General features: G+C 51.0%; 1 protein-coding gene across 2 annotated transcripts in view; it reads right to left on the reverse strand.

Moving 5' to 3' along the window:
- CHN2 (chimerin 2) overlaps nt 1-18716 on the reverse strand; it is a 490714-nt gene that overhangs the window by 21345 nt on the left and 450653 nt on the right. For both annotated transcript variants that reach the window (XM_069212100.1, XM_069212101.1), the window contains 4 exons: nt 16135-16308; nt 11050-11127; nt 4847-4984; nt 2738-2843 (listed from right to left, as the gene is read on the reverse strand). In XM_069212100.1, the coding sequence (XP_069068201.1) occupies nt 2738-2843; nt 4847-4984; nt 11050-11127; nt 16135-16308 (496 nt within the window). The remainder of the gene's footprint in view (nt 1-2737; nt 2844-4846; nt 4985-11049; nt 11128-16134; nt 16309-18716) is intronic.

An 18716-nucleotide genomic window follows, 5' to 3' on the forward strand; every position in this document is an offset into this window, starting at 1 on the left:
GGGACTGAACGAAGTGAAACCACCCCTCTCTTAAGTACCTGTGAAGTGACAACAAGCCATGTGCCTTTGTTTCCTGCATTGCTGCTAGATGCTAGGCTGAAAGCAGCTCCCACCCAGGATAACCAAACAAAAGAAGGCCTGATGGCCCCTTAATTTCAGCCCTTGTCCTGGCCCAGCAGGAATTTAAAATAAGAAACTCCCTTCCTGCAGGCAGCTGCTCCATACCAACAAAAGGATGCAACTGCAGGCGCTGCTGAAAGTGTGTGTAGGTGCTGCTGAAAGTGTCCTGCTGCTGAAAGTGTTCCGCTGCTTAAAGTGTGTCCGTGTGCTGCTGAAACTGTGTGCCTGCGCTGCTGAAAGTGCGTGCCTGCACTGGTGAAAGTGTGTGCAGGCGCTGCTGAAAGTGTGTGCAGGCGCTGCTGAAAGTGTGTGCAGGCGCTGCTGAAAGTGCGTGCCTGCACTGGTGAAAGTGTGTGCAGGCGCTGCTGAAAGTGTGTGCAGGCGCTGCTGAAAGTGCGTGCCTGCACTGGTGAAAGTGTGTGCTTGCGCTGCTGAAAGTGTGTGCTTGCGCTGCTGAAAGTGTGTGCAGGCGCTGCTAAAAGTGTATGGCAGCTGAACGTGTGTGCCTGCGCAGCTGAACGTGTGTGCCTGCGCAGCTGAACGTGTGTGCAGGTGCTGCTGAAAGTGTCCCGCTGCTGAAAGTGTGTGCAGGCGCTGCTGAAAGTGTGTGCCGGCGCTGCTAAAAGTGTGTGCAGGCGCTGCTAAAAGTGTGTGCAGGCGCTGCTAAAAGTGTGTGCAGGCGCTGCTAAAAGTGTCCCGCTGCTGAAAGTGTCCCGCTGCTGAAAGTGTCCCGCTGCTGAAAGTGTGTGCAGGCGCTGCTGAAAGTGTGTGCAGGCGCTGCTAAAAGTGTATGGCAGCTGAACGTGTGTGCCTGCGCAGCTGAACGTGTGTGCAGGTGCTGCTGAAAGTGTCCCGCTGCTGAAAGTGTGTGCAGGCGCTGCTGAAAGTGTGTGCAGGCGCTGCTAAAAGTGTATGGCAGCTGAACGTGTGTGCCTGCGCAGCTGAACGTGTGTGCAGGTGCTGCTGAAAGTGTCCCGCTGCTGAAAGTGTGTGCAGGCGCTGCTGAAAGTGTGTGCCGGCACTGCTAAAAGTGTGTGCAGGCGCTGCTAAAAGTGTGTGCAGGCGCTGCTAAAAGTGTGTGCAGGCGCTGCTAAAAGTGTCCCGCTGCTGAAAGTGTCCCGCTGCTGAAAGTGTCCCGCTGCTGAAAGTGTGTGCAGGCGCTGCTGAAAGTGTGCCGCTGCTGAAAGTGTGTGCAGGCGCTGCTAAAAGTGTGTGCAGGCGCTGCTAAAAGTGTGTGCAGGCGCTGCTAAAAGTGTGTGCAGGCGCTGCTAAAAGTGTCCCGCTGCTGAAAGTGTCCCGCTGCTGAAAGTGTCCCGCTGCTGAAAGTGTGTGCAGGCGCTGCTGAAAGTGTGCCGCTGCTGAAAGTGTGTGCAGGCGCTGCTGAAAGTGTGCCGCTGCTAAAAGTGTGTGCCTGCGCCGCTGAAACTGTCCCACTGCTGAAAGTGTGTGCAAGCGCCGCTGAAACTGTCCCACTGCTGAAAGTGTGTGCCTGCGCAGCTGAACGTGTGTGCCTGCGCTGCTGAAAGTGTGGGCAGGAGCTGCTGAAAGTGTCCCGCAGCTGAAAAAACACAGCAAAAACACACACGGGGCCAAACACACACATGCACTCCAGTACACACACCAAAACACACACTAACACTCACCCTCAAACGCACACAGAGCCCCTAAAACACACACGCACACACACACACATCAAAAGCCATAAATGGTACAAGACACACACATATGTACCCAAACACAAACTGCACATGCAGAAACACACAGACACACTCCGATGGCATAAGTGCCTGTGCGCGTGTGCACACATGTGCATATAGACACACACACACACGGTAGAACCTGGGCCCAGTACAACAACGGCGGGTGTGAAAGCTCCTCCGGGGGGGGCGGGCACACCCCGGGGCCGGGTGCCCCAGCACCCCACATCTGCCCTGCTCCCTCTTGGTACTGTGGGTGAGAAGGTGCGCCACCTGGTAGAGGTCTAGAGCTGCAGCACAGTTCTGCCTTAGGACAAGATCACACAAGGATGCAGAGGAGCGGCTGAGAGACGCCGGGATTCTCCACACTGTGCATAGCAGCTCTTTGGAATATTGTACTAGATGGGGCACTCATCTGATTTGGCTGTTTTCGAAATCTGGCTGTGACCCCCCCGGATCTCTCCCACATGCTGCTCCCGTCTATGCTACCTACTGGCTGTAAAGCGATTGTTACAGGTAAGTAATGTTCTCCATCTCTCCCAAACCATGCTCCTCCAGTCTATGCTACCTATTAGCTGTAAAGTGATTGTTACAGGTAAGTAATGTTCTCCATCTCTCCCACACCACGCTCCTCTTCTGTGCTACCTACTACCTGTAAAGTGATTGTTACAGGTAAGTAAAGTTCTCCATCTCTCTCACACCACGCTCCTCTTCTATGCTAACTACTACATGTAAAGCGACTGTTACAGGTAACATTTTCTATCAATCTCACATCAAGCTCCCTTTCAACACTATCTGAAGTGACACAAAGAGCTGCCGCCCGTCTCCTGCAGGTAAGCTCCCCCCCCCCATCACCCCCCCTCCAGCTCTGGGTTGCTGCTCGTCTGATGTGCATAATTCCCAGCAGGCAGGGTGCTCACTTCTTGAGATGAATCATCAGGTATCGCAGCGTCTCGAAGTGCGCTGGAGGCAGCAGCGTGAGGGCTTCGTGCACGGCTTCTAGGCGCTCGTCGGGGTCGGGGACTTCTAAGAAAAGAACACAATAACATGGCTGCTAGGTGAGTGCTCGAGGGCTCCTGCGCGGCAAATGTAGCGCTTTTAGTTTCGGGGTTGTGCACCAGCTGCAGGTGATTGAAGGGAGGGATCCAACCCAAGGCCTGGGGGTGACTAGCAGACGGGGTGCGGAATATTCTAGATGCAAAGGGCACGGGAGAGAGGCAGAGAGTTCACCAAGGAGACGGTGAGGGGTCGCAGCTTCAGGGCTGGGGCATAGACAGGGGTACGCTGGTGGAGGGTGGGGAGGGACCACAGATTCACATCCTTCAATCAATCCCTGTCGTCAGGCTGGGGATCTTGGATGTCATTCAGGGGGCGCCAGGGGTCAAACCCGCGACCCCTGGCTTTCTCCTTGCATTCCCAGGCATTGCCTTTGCAACCCCTGGCATGTCCCTTGTGACCACTGGCACTGTGATTGCGACCCCTGGCGTGCCCCTTGTGACCACTGGCACTGTCCTTGCGACCCCTGACACTGCCCTTGCGACCCCTGGCATGGCCCTTGTGATCACTGGCACTGTTCTTGCGACCCCTGACACTGCCCTTGCGACCCCTGACACTGCCCCTTGTGATCACTGGCACTGTTCTTGCATCCCCTGGCGTGCTCCTTGTGACTACTGACACTGTCCTTGCGACCCCTGACACTGCCCTTGCGACCCCTGGCGTGCCCCTTGTGATCACTGGCACTGTTCTTGCAACCCCTGGCGTGTCCCTTGTGACCACTGGCACTGTCCTTGCTACCCCTGACACTGCCTTTGCGACCCCTGGGACTGCCTTTGTGACCCCTGGCGTGCCCCTTGTGACCACCGACCCTGTCCTTGTGACCCCTGGCACTGCCTTTGCTACCCCTGGCCTCAGAGGTGGCAAAATCAGTGCCAGAAGCACAGTGGTAGCTCATCCTTATGGAGGTCAGTTGGAACTCCACTCTCCTAGTTTTCTGTCAGTTTTTTTAATACACTAATAGTGATTAATATTTTAGTGTAATAAAGAATGCATTACAGTTAGCTGGAACATGACCCTCTCAGGAAGCTGAGGTAAGTAAAAAATGGATTAAGATGTATTTTGTGTGCGCACTCGCAGTGAAAGTGCGTTTACGTGACTGAGTGCATGTATGTGTGAATGAGGGAGTATGTAAGCATGCGTGTGTGAGTGACAGTAAAGGTTAAATGGATGTGATGTCACTTCCGCTGCCCCTGGCATTTTAGTGAAGTGACGTTCATGCTGGGAATCCATGACAGATGACGGGGGATGACTCAAGCATGTGAATCTATAAAAGATCCATTAATGAGAAGGGGTGTGCTGCTTCCTATGCAGCCATTAAGGGCATCACCTGCAGTGTGTTTCAAATGGGACGTCCCATCACATTCTTAAGGACATCACAGCCCATGAGGCCTCCTCCTACGGCCAGAAGTACATCACAAGCAGCAAGTCTGTTATGAGACCTCCACTCGCATTCTCGAGCACATCAGTGAGCACGAGACCTCCCCACACAGCTTGAAGTACATCGCAAGCAGCATGCCTCTTATGAGACCTCCACTCACATTCTCGAGGACATCAGTGAACACGAGACCTCCTCCTACAGCCTGAAGTACATCAAAAGCAGCATGTCTCCGATGAGACCTCCTCACATTCTTATGGACATCAGTGGCCAAAAGACCTTCCCACGCAGCCTGAATTACATCACAAGCAGCATGTCTCTAATGAGACCTCCACTCGCATTCTCGAGGACATCAGTGAACACGAGACCTCCCCACACAGCCAGAAGTACATCACAAGCAGCATGTCTCTTGTGAGACCCCCATGCATTCTTAGGGACCCTTCCACCAATCCTGAGGTACATCACACACTGCATGTCTCTAATGTTGCTCGAACAGAGAGAGGTACATACCATGCTCACCAACTGAGGCCGGTGGGGCTGGGACAGAGACGGATACACGCCACTTACATCCCTGAGATACAGGGCGCCACATACTCACTTGCAGCTTCCATGAGCTTGGGGTAGGCTTCGTAGGTGATGACGGGGATGGGGAGGTCCCGGAAGTAGAGCTTCAGTGCTCCGGCGATGATGTTGATGTCCTGGTAGGTCCTGGCAGAGATGTCGGCTTTGTCGCCATCTAGGAGGAAGGCGGAGACTGAGTTACAGTGTTGGGTTCGGGGCATCCAACTGTGAAGGAAGATTCCTTCAGAAACACCCCCGCCATTTGCTACCGACCGCCACCCCTTGATCTATCAGGGTCTGTCAACATAGCCAGCAAGGCAGCCTAGTGGGCTGGGTGCCTGCTGCTGTGCTAAGTATACCTGGCAGACCACACGTCTGTATCTTATCCTCGCATAATTCTGAGGATAGTAAGTTCAGGTATGTGCGACGTTCAATGGGGCTAACGCATGTTATATCTAACAAGATATTGCATGACATATTTATACTATAAGACGCTGCAATGTGCAACCTGGAAACACAAGTAGTCATCAATGCGCAATTCACTGTCTAAAGTTGTTTACATTTCATTATATACATCAACAGGTAACCAGAGGGCCAGCTTTAGGGGGGTGCGACTGGTGCTGCAGCACTGGGCGTTAACCTGGAGGGGGACACTGACCTCAGGAGGTGCTGTGTTTAGCCATAATGTAAGATTTAAAAACACCTGCTGCAGAGTTACTTGCGCGTCCAGCTTTCAGGCAGCAATAAAAATGTCAAGATATCTCTTGCGATTAGTCGTGCAGACCACAGATCTGTATTTTATGTGGATAGCTGAGTGGATTAGTAAAGCCAGGCTTTACCAGCGCTTTAAAACAAATGAAATGCATGGGCTATGGAGAGATGAGGGGCAGTGGTAGTGAGTGAATCCAAGGAGGTAATTGGTAGAGTGCCAAAAAGATTATCACACCGGGTGCCACCAGGGCTAAAGCTGGCCCTGGGTAACCATGTGCTAGTGAAGATCCCTAGGAATGTTGGTGTAGACTTTATAGCTTGAGTGGACAGAAAAAGCTGAATACCAGATGTTGGTGACATCTGTCTGCTGTAAGAGCAGATGTAGGTTAGTGCACAATGGCGCGCTGTAGGTTTAGTGTATCCGTGAGCCCACAGCCTTCTCCTAGAGAGCACTGCGTGTGGCCCACTGAGCCTTGTACATCCATACAGCCTGTCTGACTGGATCTCACCACCAGATCCACACAGACAGAGACATTTTTATCCCTGGACCAGCTGGGAGTCGGCCATAACTATCTGCTTTGAGAGACCCAACTGCCTGCCGGTCTGAGTGGCTTGGTAGCTGTCGGAGCCACGTGGGACAGAGCAGGCCTGGCAGTGGAGGGTCAGGATGCCTTCACTGGCTGCCTGGCTGTACCCAGGAGGGACGGTGGGTTCACTTGAACCTGTGAGTGTCCCGTGTTTATTAGGGGGGGGCAGCCGAGGGAATCCTGAAGCCCAGATGCTAACTGGTCCCCAAGCAGGGTGCTGACTTCACATTGGCATCGACACTAAATTCAGCAGGGAATTCTTTTAATTACTGTTTCTCATCCTGAGGACAAAGTGTCTGAATAACATTGGAAACATCCCCATGGATAGTCAGTGTGTATGATAACTGACACCGCCCAACCCAAAGCCCTGTGAGAACAGCCTTCTAGACAGAGATGGTCACACCTCCGTCAGAACTCCCACACACCTAGCCAGGGAGTATCATGGAGGGGGGGGGGGGTTCCCAGTGTATCATCAGACGTCAAGATTGGGATGCCAACTTTGCTAGTGGTTTTTAACCACACTGCACAGCATTCTCAATACTGTGCAGAGTGGCTAAAATTAAACAGAAAAACTTTGTTTCATTTTGTAGGCGAGTGCACCACACGTGTGTGCCTACAAAAGACGAGGGTGATTTTTCTTTTTAGGTACTAATCCGATTTGGGTTGATAACAAAAAAGAAAAGAAAATGTGCAAAACTTCTGAGGGCTGAGTGGGTGCAGGGAGTATACTATGGTAATCCTGGTGTCCTCCCAAAACTAACACTAAAACTAATCTCAGATACAGAAGTCTGGTAAAAACCAAAGCTGAGCTTTCAGCAACCAGGCAGTGGCTACACAGTATTTTGGCAATCTGGTTCCCTCCTTAGACGTGCACCTACAATGTTATATGTAAACCCTGCAGAGCTGACATACTGTGACCCTGTAATGTCAAAGAGAGTTCTGCTGTGATTGGGGCCTGACTGGCTGGCAGGCAAAAGAATGGCTGTGCGAAGTGTCAGCTAACCTTTGTCTGTGACAGGGGAATCCCCTTTGCAGTGCACTCACATGCTATATGAAAACCCTCAGCAGACCCGTTAAACAAGATGTGACACTCAAGCAGGATCAGACACTCTTATGCCAAAGAGGATGCTCACAGCCCTACCACAGTGGTTACTCCAAACCAGTCCTGGGGCAGGTCTCCTCTTACTGGGGTTGATGCCTGGATGACTAGAAGGACAAAAGAGGAGACAGGCAGAGGTGTGAGCTATATCTGCCCGTGACAGGGGAGGTCCCTTTGAAGTGCATCCATGGTCTGAACTCAGCTCCCAGGCCATCATAAATAGTTCTTGTCCGGAGAACAGTTTATGCCTCAACACAGGGGACCAATCAAGCTGCCTGGTAGCAGCTGAATACCTACAGAAAGGCCTCCAGGGGCTTTAGGTAGACAAAAGGAACTTTTCTAAAGCATATTTTCTGTAATTAGTAGACAAAGTTTGACATTACCACTTTTAACTATTTAAAAGAGTCCTTGAAATATTTCTCCAGCTGTTTCTTCGGCAGAGATAACATTTATTAAACTTAATATTGTATCCCAATGCTTTCCTACTGAACAGTCAACCCTGCTACAGTAAAACAGGATTTGAGGCGCTAGTCACTCTAAGGTCATGTTTAACATTCATTTTTACATGTCTTACTTTTACATATCATGCACCCTGCCTCACTGGACATAAAGGAATATTGAGGCGTGACTTATATAAATATCCATAAGGAGGGTTTTTGACAATTCAAATTTTCAGTTTATACCCGCACAGTCAAGCCACTGGTGGCAGAACTGCAGTCATGTTTGCATTATCTCTGCACTGGGTGGCACGATGAGTGTGGTTGCCCACTGGTGACATTTAACTTACAAGCCCTGGGTACCCTTTGGGTACCATACACTATGGGCTGGTAGGTAAGTTGAATGTGCCTATCAGAGATATGCCAATTTTATCCTAATGAAAGGAGGAGCACAAGCACTTTACCTCCGGTTAGTAGGGGTAAAGCACACAAAGTTCTATAGCCAGTTAAAATAGGATTGAGCAAAAAAGCAAAAACATCGGGGTGACCTTGCAGAAAGAGCATATTTCCAACATGCATGGTTTATGTTTCAAATATTTTTAATGCAAGAACAGAATTTAAAACACCTTTACACATGATCCAGCTTAAATATATCCGAGAGGATGAGTTGCAAATGTAAAAGCTGTCTGAGGCTGCAAATAAGGAAGTGTTGGATTCTAAATGACACATCCCAAGGTGAACTCAGAACTGGAGCAAATGGTTTAGCCATTTGGTGCTTTGCTGCAGCACGGATCAGAGACATCTTTCCCATCACAGTAGGTGCACCTTCTGCCCCAAACACACACTGACTGAGCGCTGCAGTCTGCCTTTCACTGGCACCATAAATGCTGCTTTCTGTGTAAGGCCTGGGCTGTGGTGCAACATGTGACATGAAGGAGACAAATAAAGACGAACCTGATAAAGTCTGCTCTCCAGTCAAATCTCAGCAAAAATAATCCTGTACCTGAGGGGCTAACTCCATTTCAGAATGGGCGTAAGTACAAGCGGAGGTGGCAACCTTAGGAGGCTTACAAAGTGAGGTTCCAAGATGCCCCCACGATTGCTTCGGTGCACCTGTGCAGCGAGATTAAACTTCAGCCGGGCCAGGGAACTGCGGCACTGGGAGTGGGACCAGAACCCTCCACTGGGGTTGCTACTTTCACAGTGAGAGTGGCACAGTTGCCATGAAGTGCCAGACACGTAGAGGGGGCATTGAAATCATGAATATGCCTAGGGGTGCTTAACATGACCCCCCCAGGATGGCAGACACCAATACTTCCATGGCCATTGTCCCAACCAAGCTGACTAAGTGTGGAACGCCGCTGCACTGTGGTCTTAACACATCCTCTGCTACATAATTCAGAAAGTGAGGAAGAGTTTGCTTCTGGGTTTTGCAGGTGAGACTGCTGACTCTTGTTTTTATTTTTGTGCCATTTCCAGGTCGCGGCTACCAGAGAGTGCAGCTGTCTGTTCGCAAAAAACATATTGTATCCTTCTGAAGAAGGTATAAGGGGCTTAGTTACTCTCGGTTGGCTTTCCTCTCACTTTCGTTTGTTTGTTTCTTATTGTTGTCCCAGTTGCCACTTTGTGTTTGTGCCTCCCACGGAGCATTGTTTCTTTACCATCTCTTGATTGGCTGACTACACAAGACCGTATGGGGCATAAGTACAAGAAAGTGGAGCATCATACCTGATACGCCACTTTTCTTGCCCCCCTATCGGCACCTGACGACAACATGGTATTTACAATAGGGCACACCATGGCAGTAGTTAGCACAGTAGTGTCAAAGTTTTTGGTGCTATTGTGGCGCTTTGCTACACTAGCGTCAAAAATGTTGACGCTAGGGCAGGAAAGCACGGGGAGGACCATTGAATAGAATGGGGGCGTCATTTTAATTCCAGCTCTGAGCAGGCGTTCAAAATGATAGAAAAAACAGCGCAGTGAAATGTTGTAAATTTCACTGCGTCATTTTTTTGGGATCTCCCTGCGGGGAGCACCCCTCTTGCATACATTATGCCTGATGCAGGCTTAATGTTGCGCAAGGGTTCGCAAAGTACCGCACTGCATGCTTTGTGCCACTTTGCAAATATGGCGCAGGGAAGGGCCCGCTTAACGCCACATTAGCGTAATAAAATGAAGCTAGTGTGGCACAAGGACATGCTAGGGGCTTGTAAATATGCCCCTACGTGTTTTCCAGATGTCTCCCGTGTGTGCTTCTCTCCCACTGCATTCCGTGTTGCTCACTGTCGCCCGCGTGCTTCTTCCCGCCCCCTCTATGTTGCGCTCACTCACGTGTACTTCCCCCGTTGCTTTCTCACCCAGGTACTTGTCCCCTGCGGTCCCACATTGCTCTTTCACCTGTTGCTTCTCCTCCTCAGCCCCGGCCTCTGTGTTGCCTCCGCCTCCCACTCTGTGTTGCTTCTCCCACCCACGCCTTCTTTTTCCATCACCTGTTGCTTTTTCTCCCCACTGTTGCTTTCCTTGTTGCTTCCGTCCACCCACGCTCTGTGTTGTTTCCTGCCACCCGTACCCTCCTTCTCTGTCTCCCAGCGCTCCTCCTCTCCACACCCCCTATTGCTTCTCCTATCGATGCCCTCCTAGCTGTTCCTGCCAACTGTGCTCCAAAAACATGCTTTCAAACCTTTTTTATTGCAGATTCAACAAGTTTCTGAATTATCTCTAGGCGCTATAAAGCTGACCAGAAGCTAGTATGGTGCACTCTCACAAGCTCAATTACCTCCCCGGGCTGCAGATCAGAAGCTAGTATGGTGAATTATGTCAAGCTCAATTACCTCTAGGCGCTGCAGACCAGAAGCTAGTAAGGTGCAATATTTTAAACGGAATTACCTCTGGGACAGTGCATAATTTGAGCCGGTGGTTTCTGGTGCGGGGCACCTGCACTTATTTTTTAGGGCTGTCACTTATTTTTCTGCCTCAAGCATTTACTGCGAGCAAAGGACACATATGGGAAAGACGAAGGAAGAGAAAGACAGAAAAGCGTCACAATAGGAGAAAGCAGAAAGCTGCCGAGAGTGAGCTGAAGGGGCAGGGGGTGTCTGTAAATGGATTAAAGTGGCCGGAGATGGCTTCAGGATTAAGCTGCCTCAGTATTCCGTGTTCGCGCATTTAATTGCAGCAGATGCGTGCTTAAGAGGAGAGCTTTGGGCACCGGCACGTTTTTATTCACAAATTAAGCACTGCTCTAGGCGTTTTGGTACTGATTAGGAGCTCAGAGTTAGAAAGCACCTTTTTCGGACTGCTTGCAGCTAAGAAACATCATTTCAGAATCCTGGGGTGAGGGAGCAGGGGTTTCAGGCCATCCACCCTACACAGAGACTGTTGCCCCATCCCCCTCCCCTGGGCTCACCTCTGTCAAAGGCCATCTTCACGTCTTCTATGTGCTCTGTGAAGCCGGAGACCCTGTACAGACCCTCGGACTTCAGGCCTGCAAGAGGGACAAACCCTGGCATTAGGAGCACAAGTCAGAGCATCTGAAGAATACATTGTACATGTCAGTCTGAAGCTGTTACACGAACAGTGGTGTGAGAAGGAAGTTGTGTGATATGAAAATGAAACTATACCTCCCAACAACAAAGTTTGTAATCTACAAAGGATGCTGTGTCATACAGAAAGGAAGCAGTGAAAAAAACGGTGTGCAATGTATAGAGGAAGCTGTGCAACGAGAAGAGGAAGCTGTGTCATATGGAGAGGAAGCTGTACAATGTGTAGAGGAAGCTGTGTCATATGGAGAGGAAGCTGTGCAATGTGTAGAGGAAGCTGTGCAATGTCAAGTGGAATCTGTGCAATGTGAAGAGGAAGCTGTGCAATGTGAAGAGGAAGCTGTGCAATGTGGAGAGGAAGCTGTGTAATATGGAGAGGAAGCTGTGCAATGTGAAGAGGAAGCTGTGCAATGTGAAGAGGAAGCTGTGTCATATGGAGAAGAAGCTGTGCAATGTGAAGAGGAAGCTGTGTCATATGGAGAGGAAGCTGTGCAATGTGAAGAGGAAGCTGTGTCATATGGAGAAGAAGCTGTGCAATGTGAAGAGGAAGCTGTGTCATATGGAGAGGAAGCTGTGCAATGTGAAGAGGAAGCTGTGTCATATGGAGAGGAAGCTGTGCAATGTGAAGAGGAAGCTGTGTCATATGGAGAGGAAGCTGTGGAATGTGAAGAGGAAGCTGTGTCATATGGAGAGGAAGCTGTGCAATGTGAAGAGGAAGCTGTGTAATATGGAGAAGAAGCTGTGCAATATGAAGAGGAAGCTGTGTCATATGGAGAGGAAGCTGTGCAATGTGAAGAGGAAGCTGTGTAATATGGAGAGGAAGCTGTGCAATATGGAGAGGAAGCTGTGCAATGTGAAGAGGAAGCTGTATCATATGGAGAAGAAGCTGTGCAATGTGAAGAGGAAGCTGTGTCATATGGAGAGGAAGCTGTGCAATGTGAAGAGGAAGCTGTGTCATATGGAGAGGAAGCTGTGCAATGTGAAGAGGAAGCTGTGCAATGTGAAGAGGAAACTGTGCAATATGGAGAGGAAGCTGTGCAATGTGAAGAGGAAGCTGTATCATATGGAGAAGAAGCTGTGCAATGTGAAGAGGAAGCTGTGTCATATGGATAGAAAGCTGTGCAATGTGAAGAGGAAACTGTGTCATATGGAGAGGACGCTGTGCAATGTGAAGAGAAAGCTGTGCCTTATGGAGAGGAAGCTGTGTAGTATTCAAAGTAAGCTGTGCATGGAAGTTGTGTAATGGACAAAGTAAGCTGTGCATGGAAGCTGTGCACTGTACTAAGAAAGCTGTGCAACATGAGCAGGAAACAGAAAGGTGAAGAGGGAGCACTGGAGCAGCCGCGACCGCAGGAGAGTGCCTCTTGGGGGTGGAAGGGATCAAATGGCTCAGCAGGTTGAAATCTCAAGTCTTCAGGGCCCACATTAGACCAGGAATTAACTAATCAGGGCTGTCCTCTTGCAGAGGGCGGAACCATCACACGGAAGTTCTGGATACCAGGGCCCAGAGTACATTTGGCAGAGGTGTGGGCTGGGTGATTTGTCGGCCTCGGCCTCACTGACCTCAGGATGCCGGGTTACTGAGGAGATGACAGGCCCACCCATCCAGAGTCCGGATGGATATGTTCTTCTAAGCATCGTAGGGGTGCGCCACCTGTTAGGGTTTTGTTAGGTGCAGAGGACATTGCGACTGCAGTTGGGGGAGCTGATGGCCGCCGTAGAACCACCAGCAGCGTGGCACGGACACATGGCACGGACACATGACAGGGCCACATGGCAAGGACAGCCACAATAAATGCCAAAGACAACACAGGAGGCCAGAAAGGGGAAATGCCCAACAGGGTCCTTGGGCTGCCTCATTGCAGGGACCCTGGAGGACAAGTAAAGGGCCAAAAGATGGTCAGGGCGGACACTGCACTTGCAGCCCAGGCACGGCCACGGCCACAAATGCCAGACATCGGTAGGAAAGCAAGCCTCGATGCCACAGCGCTTGGCACTAAGCGGGCCCCAGAGAAAAGTGCTGTCTTAAGCTGAGGTATGGTGACGGCACAATGATGTATGACCAACCAAGGAATGAGTTATGACTTTAAGGTGGTTTATGACCAACCAAGGAACGAGTTATGTCTTTAAGGTGAATTATGACCAACCAAGGAATGTGTTATGACTTTTAGGTGATTTATAACCAACCAAGGAATGAGTTATGACTTTAAGGTGGTTTATGACCAACCAAGGAATGAGTTATGACTGTAAGGTGATTTATGACCAACCAAGGAATGTGTTATGACTTTTAGGTGATTTATAACCAACCAAGGAATGAGTTGTGACTTTAAGGTGGTTTATGACCAACCAAGGAATGAGTTATGACTGTAAGGTGATTTATGACCAACCAAGGAATGAGTTATGACTGTAAGGTGATTTATGACCAACCAAGGAATGAGTTATGACTTTAAGGTAATTTATGACCAACCAAGAACTGAGTTATAAATGAGTTATGACTTTAAGGTGGTTTTTGACCAACCAAGGAATGAGTTATGACTGTAACGTAATTTGTGACCAACCAAGGAATGAGTTATTACTGTAAGGTGGTTTATGACCAACCAAGGAATGAGTTATGACTTTAAGGTGATTTGTGACTATCCAAGGAATGAGTTATGACTTTAAGGTGATTTATGACCAACCAAGGAATGAGTTATGAATGAGCTATGATTTTAAGGTGATTTGTGACCAACCAAGGAATGAGTTATGAATTAAGGTGATTTATGACCAACCAAGGAATGATTTATGAATGAGTTATGACTTTAAGGTGATTTATGACCAACCAAGGAATGAGTTATGACTTTAATGTGATTTGTGAACAACCAAGGAATGAGTTATGACTAACGTAATTTGTGACCAACCAAGGAATGAGTTCTTACTGTAAGGTGATTTATGACCAACCAAGGAATGAGTTATTACTTTAAAGTGAATTATGACCAACCAAGGGATGAGTTATGACTTTAGGGTGATTTGCGACCTGTTGTGATGAACGTTATTTTAAAAGTTGGTTTATGACAACTGAATGACATGTTATGACGGTAATAGTTTGATGTACAAGATGCATGGATGCTTGATGCATAATAATGGCCGATGCTTTTGTGACAAAGGGTGTCCAGACGTGTGGATGAATGAGTACACTGCGGCCGCTCTCACACCAAGGAAGGTCTGTGGTGTCGCTTGAAAGGTGAATTGGTTATGGAAGGATAGAGGACCCTGAAGGAGCTCACCCAGCTGGGGTGGGTTTGATCAGTGTTTGATAGATGTCCCTCAGGTGTACACAGAGAGCAGGCCTGGCAGGTTTTGAAAGAGGGGCACGGGTGTACACATACAGAGGACGGTGGGCACTGTTTGAGGGAAGCCCAGGCACAGGTGTACAGAGAGGAAGCTGGGCTCTTGCACGGGGGTGAATAGATGCACAGAGAGAAGGCAGAGCTAGAGGGAGGCTCGGATGTGACCATGGAAGGCGGGGGGTAAATAGATGTACACACACAGAGAAGGCTGGGGGATGTTTGTGGGGGCTCAGGTGTACACAAAGACATGTAGGCCTCTGTTGAAGGGGTGGAGGTGTGCACGTACGGGTGGGCAGGGTTCGGGGAGCACAGAGTCGTAAACAGAAGGCACTGGACAGTGGTGGGGGTGGTCTCTGTATACACAGAGCCGTGCAGGGCAGTGTTGAAGAGGCAGGTGTGTATGCAGGGCAGTGCCTGGCAAGTTTTGAGGGCGCACACAGATTTACAAACACAGGAAACACTAGACAGTGCGTGAGGGGGTTCACCTGTGCACAGCGACATTTGGGGTTGTGCTGAAGGGGCCGAGGGCTACACACACATGCATATATGTATAGCCCTCGGCCCCTCGGCCCCTTCCCCAGCTTGGGGAGCACACAGCTGTACACAGACAGAAGACATCGGACAGTGAGGGGGCTCAGGTGTACACAGACATGTAGGGTTGTGTTGAAGGGCCAGAGATGCACACACAGAAGCCAGGCAGGGTCTGGGAAGCACACAGCTGTACACAACCAGATGACACTGGACTGTGAGGGGCTCAGGTGTACACAGACATGTAGGGTTGTGTTGAAGGGTCAGAGGTGCACACACAGAAGCCAGGCAGGGGGAGCCCACAGCTTTACGCAGACAGAAGACATCAGACAGTGTTTGAGGGGGACTCCGAATGAGTACACAGAGGACGCTGGAGGGTGAGGGGGCTCAGGTGTGCACAAAGACATGTGCAGCTGTGTTGCAGGGCCACAGATATGCACACATACAAGCCGCAGGGCTTGGGGAGCACACAGCTTTACGCAGACAGAAGACACCGGACAGTGTTTGAGGGAGCTCTGGTGTACACACATACATCTAAGGTTGTGTTGAAGGGGCCGAGGGGCACACACAGAAGCCAGGCAGGGCTTGGGCAGCACACAGCTTTACGCAGACAGAAGACACCGGACAGTGTCTGAGGGAGCTCTAGTGTACACACATACATGTAAGGCTGTGTTGAAGGGCCAGAGATGTACACACACAAGCCAGGCAGGGCTTGGGGAGCACACAGCTGTACACAACCAGATGACACTGGAGAGTGAGGGGGCTCAGGTGTGCACAAAGACATGTGCAGCTGTGTTGAAGGGGCCGAGGCGCACACATACAAGCCAGGCAGGGCTTGGGAAGCACACAGCTTTACGCAGACAGAAGACATCAGACAGTGTTTGAGGGGGACTCCGAATGAGTACACAGAGGACACTGGAGAGTGAGGGGGCGCAGGTGTGCACAAAGACATGTGCAGCTGTGTTGCAGGGCCACAGATGTGCACACATACAAGCCGCAGCGCTTGGGGAGCACACAGCTTTACGCAGACAGAAGACACCGGACAGTGTTTGAGGGACGCCCCTCGGGTGTACACGGAGGACGCGAGCACTGACTCACCTCGGTCCTCGATCTCCCGGATGCACAGGTCCACCACCATGGGCCTGGGCGTGTTGTGCGCCTTCACCAGGGTGGTCAGGTCGCAGCTGTACACCTTCTTCACGCGCTTGAGGTCCGGCTGGCAGTCGTTCGGCACGAACTTGGAGCACTGTTTGTGGACGTTCAGGCCGCAGTCTGCAAGAGAGGACGACGCATCAGTCGAGTTCCGCGCCCCCTGAGGATGGGCGACGCGCATCACCAATGACATGGGTGATGAGGTGAGGGTGCATGGGCCACGCCCCCTGAGGATGGGCGACGCGCATCACCAATGACATGGGTGATGAGGTGAGGGTGCATGGGCCTCGCCCCCTGAGGATAGGCGCTGCGCATCACCAATGACATGGGTGATGAGGTGAGGGTGCATGGGCCACGCCCCCTGAGGATAGGCGATGCGCATCACCAATGACATGGGTGATGAGGTGAGGGTGCATGGGCCACGCCCCCTGGTGATGGGCGATGCGCATCACCAATGACATGGGTGATGAGGTGAGGGTGCATGGGCCACGCCCCCTGAGGATAGGCGCTGCGCATCACCAATGACATGGGTGATGAGGTGAGGGTGCATGGGCCACGCCCCCTGAGGATAGGCGCTGCGCATCACCAATGACATAGGTGATGAGGTGAGGGTGCATGGGCCACGCCCCCTGAGGATAGGCGCTGCGCATCACCAATGACATGGGTGATGAGGTGAGGGTGCATGGGCCACGCCCCCTGGTGATGGGCGATGCGCATCACCAATGACATGGGTGATGAGGTGAGGTCAGGGTGCATGGGCCACGCCCCCTGGGGATGGGCGATGCGCATCACCAATGACATGAGTGATGAGGTGAGGGTCAGGGTGCATGTGCCACGCCCCCTGGGGATGGGCGATGCGCATCACCAATGACATAGGTGATGAGGTGAGGGTCAGAGTGCATGGGCCACGTCCCCTGAGGATGGGCGCTGCGCATCACCAATGACATAGGTGATGAGGAAGGGTCATGGCGCATGTGCCACGCCCCCTGGGGATGGGATTTGCGCATCACCAATGACATGGGTGAAGAGGTGAGGGTCAGGGTGCATGGGCCCGCCCCCTGAGGATGGGCGCTGCGCATCACCAATGACATAGGTGATGAGGAAGGGTCATGGCGCATGTGCCAGCAGGACCGGGCGGTTCATAGGCAGGTCTGTGTAGACATTATCATGCCTGTTACTGCTTAGCACATCTGTGTAGTGCACATCACCAAAGAGCGCCTGTAGCTATGGTAACGCAGCTATATGTTGCGCAGGAGTTTAAAATGTCCGGGAGGGTTACCCGACTGCACGGGTCCGGGGGAAGGCGCCTCTGAAACTTTTAGCGCCTAGTTGCCCCCAGCACCTTTGCCCCTCAGATTTAGCAACTAGATAGCTCCAGGGCCTCTGTCTTGCAGGTTCAGTGCCTACATGCTCCCATGACCTCTGTCCTGCAGGTTTAGCACCTAGATACCTCCAGGACCTCTGTCCTGCAGGTTTAGCACCCAGGTGCTCCCAGGACTTCTGCCCTGCAGGTTTATTTCATAGAGGCCCCCAGGACTCTGTGCCCTCAACCTCCTCCCTGGCTGTGGGGATCTGAAAATATAGCGCCTTGTGCCCGGAGGACCTCTGCCCTGCAGGTCTAGCACTTAGGTGCCCCCAGAACACGAGCCCTGCTGGATTAGTGCCTGGGCATGGCCCCAGGAGCTCTGCCCTGCAGCCGGCCCCTGACAGCCATATGTTCTGGGCTGAGAGGTCACCTACTCTGGTAGTACAGTCTGAGAACCATCCTCCTGGCGTTTTCCGTCAATGCATTGACTCTTTGACGGAACCGTACGGCAAACTTTCAATGTTTTTTTTAAAACAAAATCCCAATGCAGAGTTTTCCTTTTGAAAAACAAAACAATGACCACCTCAGCATGGGAGGTTTCTCACATTGCAGGGGGTCATTCTGCAGTTTTTAATGTGGTTTTCTGGCGGGAATACAAAGCAAAAACTGCCCTTTGTTCACTCACTCTAATCAGGGCAGCGTCCTCTTACAGCCGTCACTCCACCAGGCCGTCGGCGGCGTATGTCGGCGGAGGAGACGGACTGGTCTGTGCTAACGTCATGCTGAGGGTCCGCCAACTCTAACTGAGGTGGGTGGACCTTCAGTTTGTGGTGAGAACACTGGGTCACTATGGATGAGTATCCTCTCCGCCAAACTCTCGATCAGACCCTCATTCCCTTAGTCACTCTCTCTCTCACCACTTCATTCTCACTAATTCACTCTCTCTCTCTTACTCCTTCACTGACTCTCTTGCCCGCTTACCCACTCTCCCTCATTCTCTCACTCTCTTTCACTAACTTTTGCGCATACTAACTCACTTTCAGTCACTCTCTTCTCACTCACCCTGTCACTTTCTCTCTGACTCACTACCTGACTCATTAACACTTTCACTCACTCTGTCTCTCTCACCCACTCACTCACACTCTCTTTCACCCTGCTACTCACTCAGTTACTCATTCAGTCAGTCACTCAGCAAAACCTGTGCTTATTGTGTGGACCCCAC

Source organism: Pleurodeles waltl, chromosome 10 (genome assembly GCF_031143425.1).
Source record: "Pleurodeles waltl isolate 20211129_DDA chromosome 10, aPleWal1.hap1.20221129, whole genome shotgun sequence".
Classification (NCBI taxonomy): domain Eukaryota; kingdom Metazoa; phylum Chordata; class Amphibia; order Caudata; family Salamandridae; genus Pleurodeles; species Pleurodeles waltl.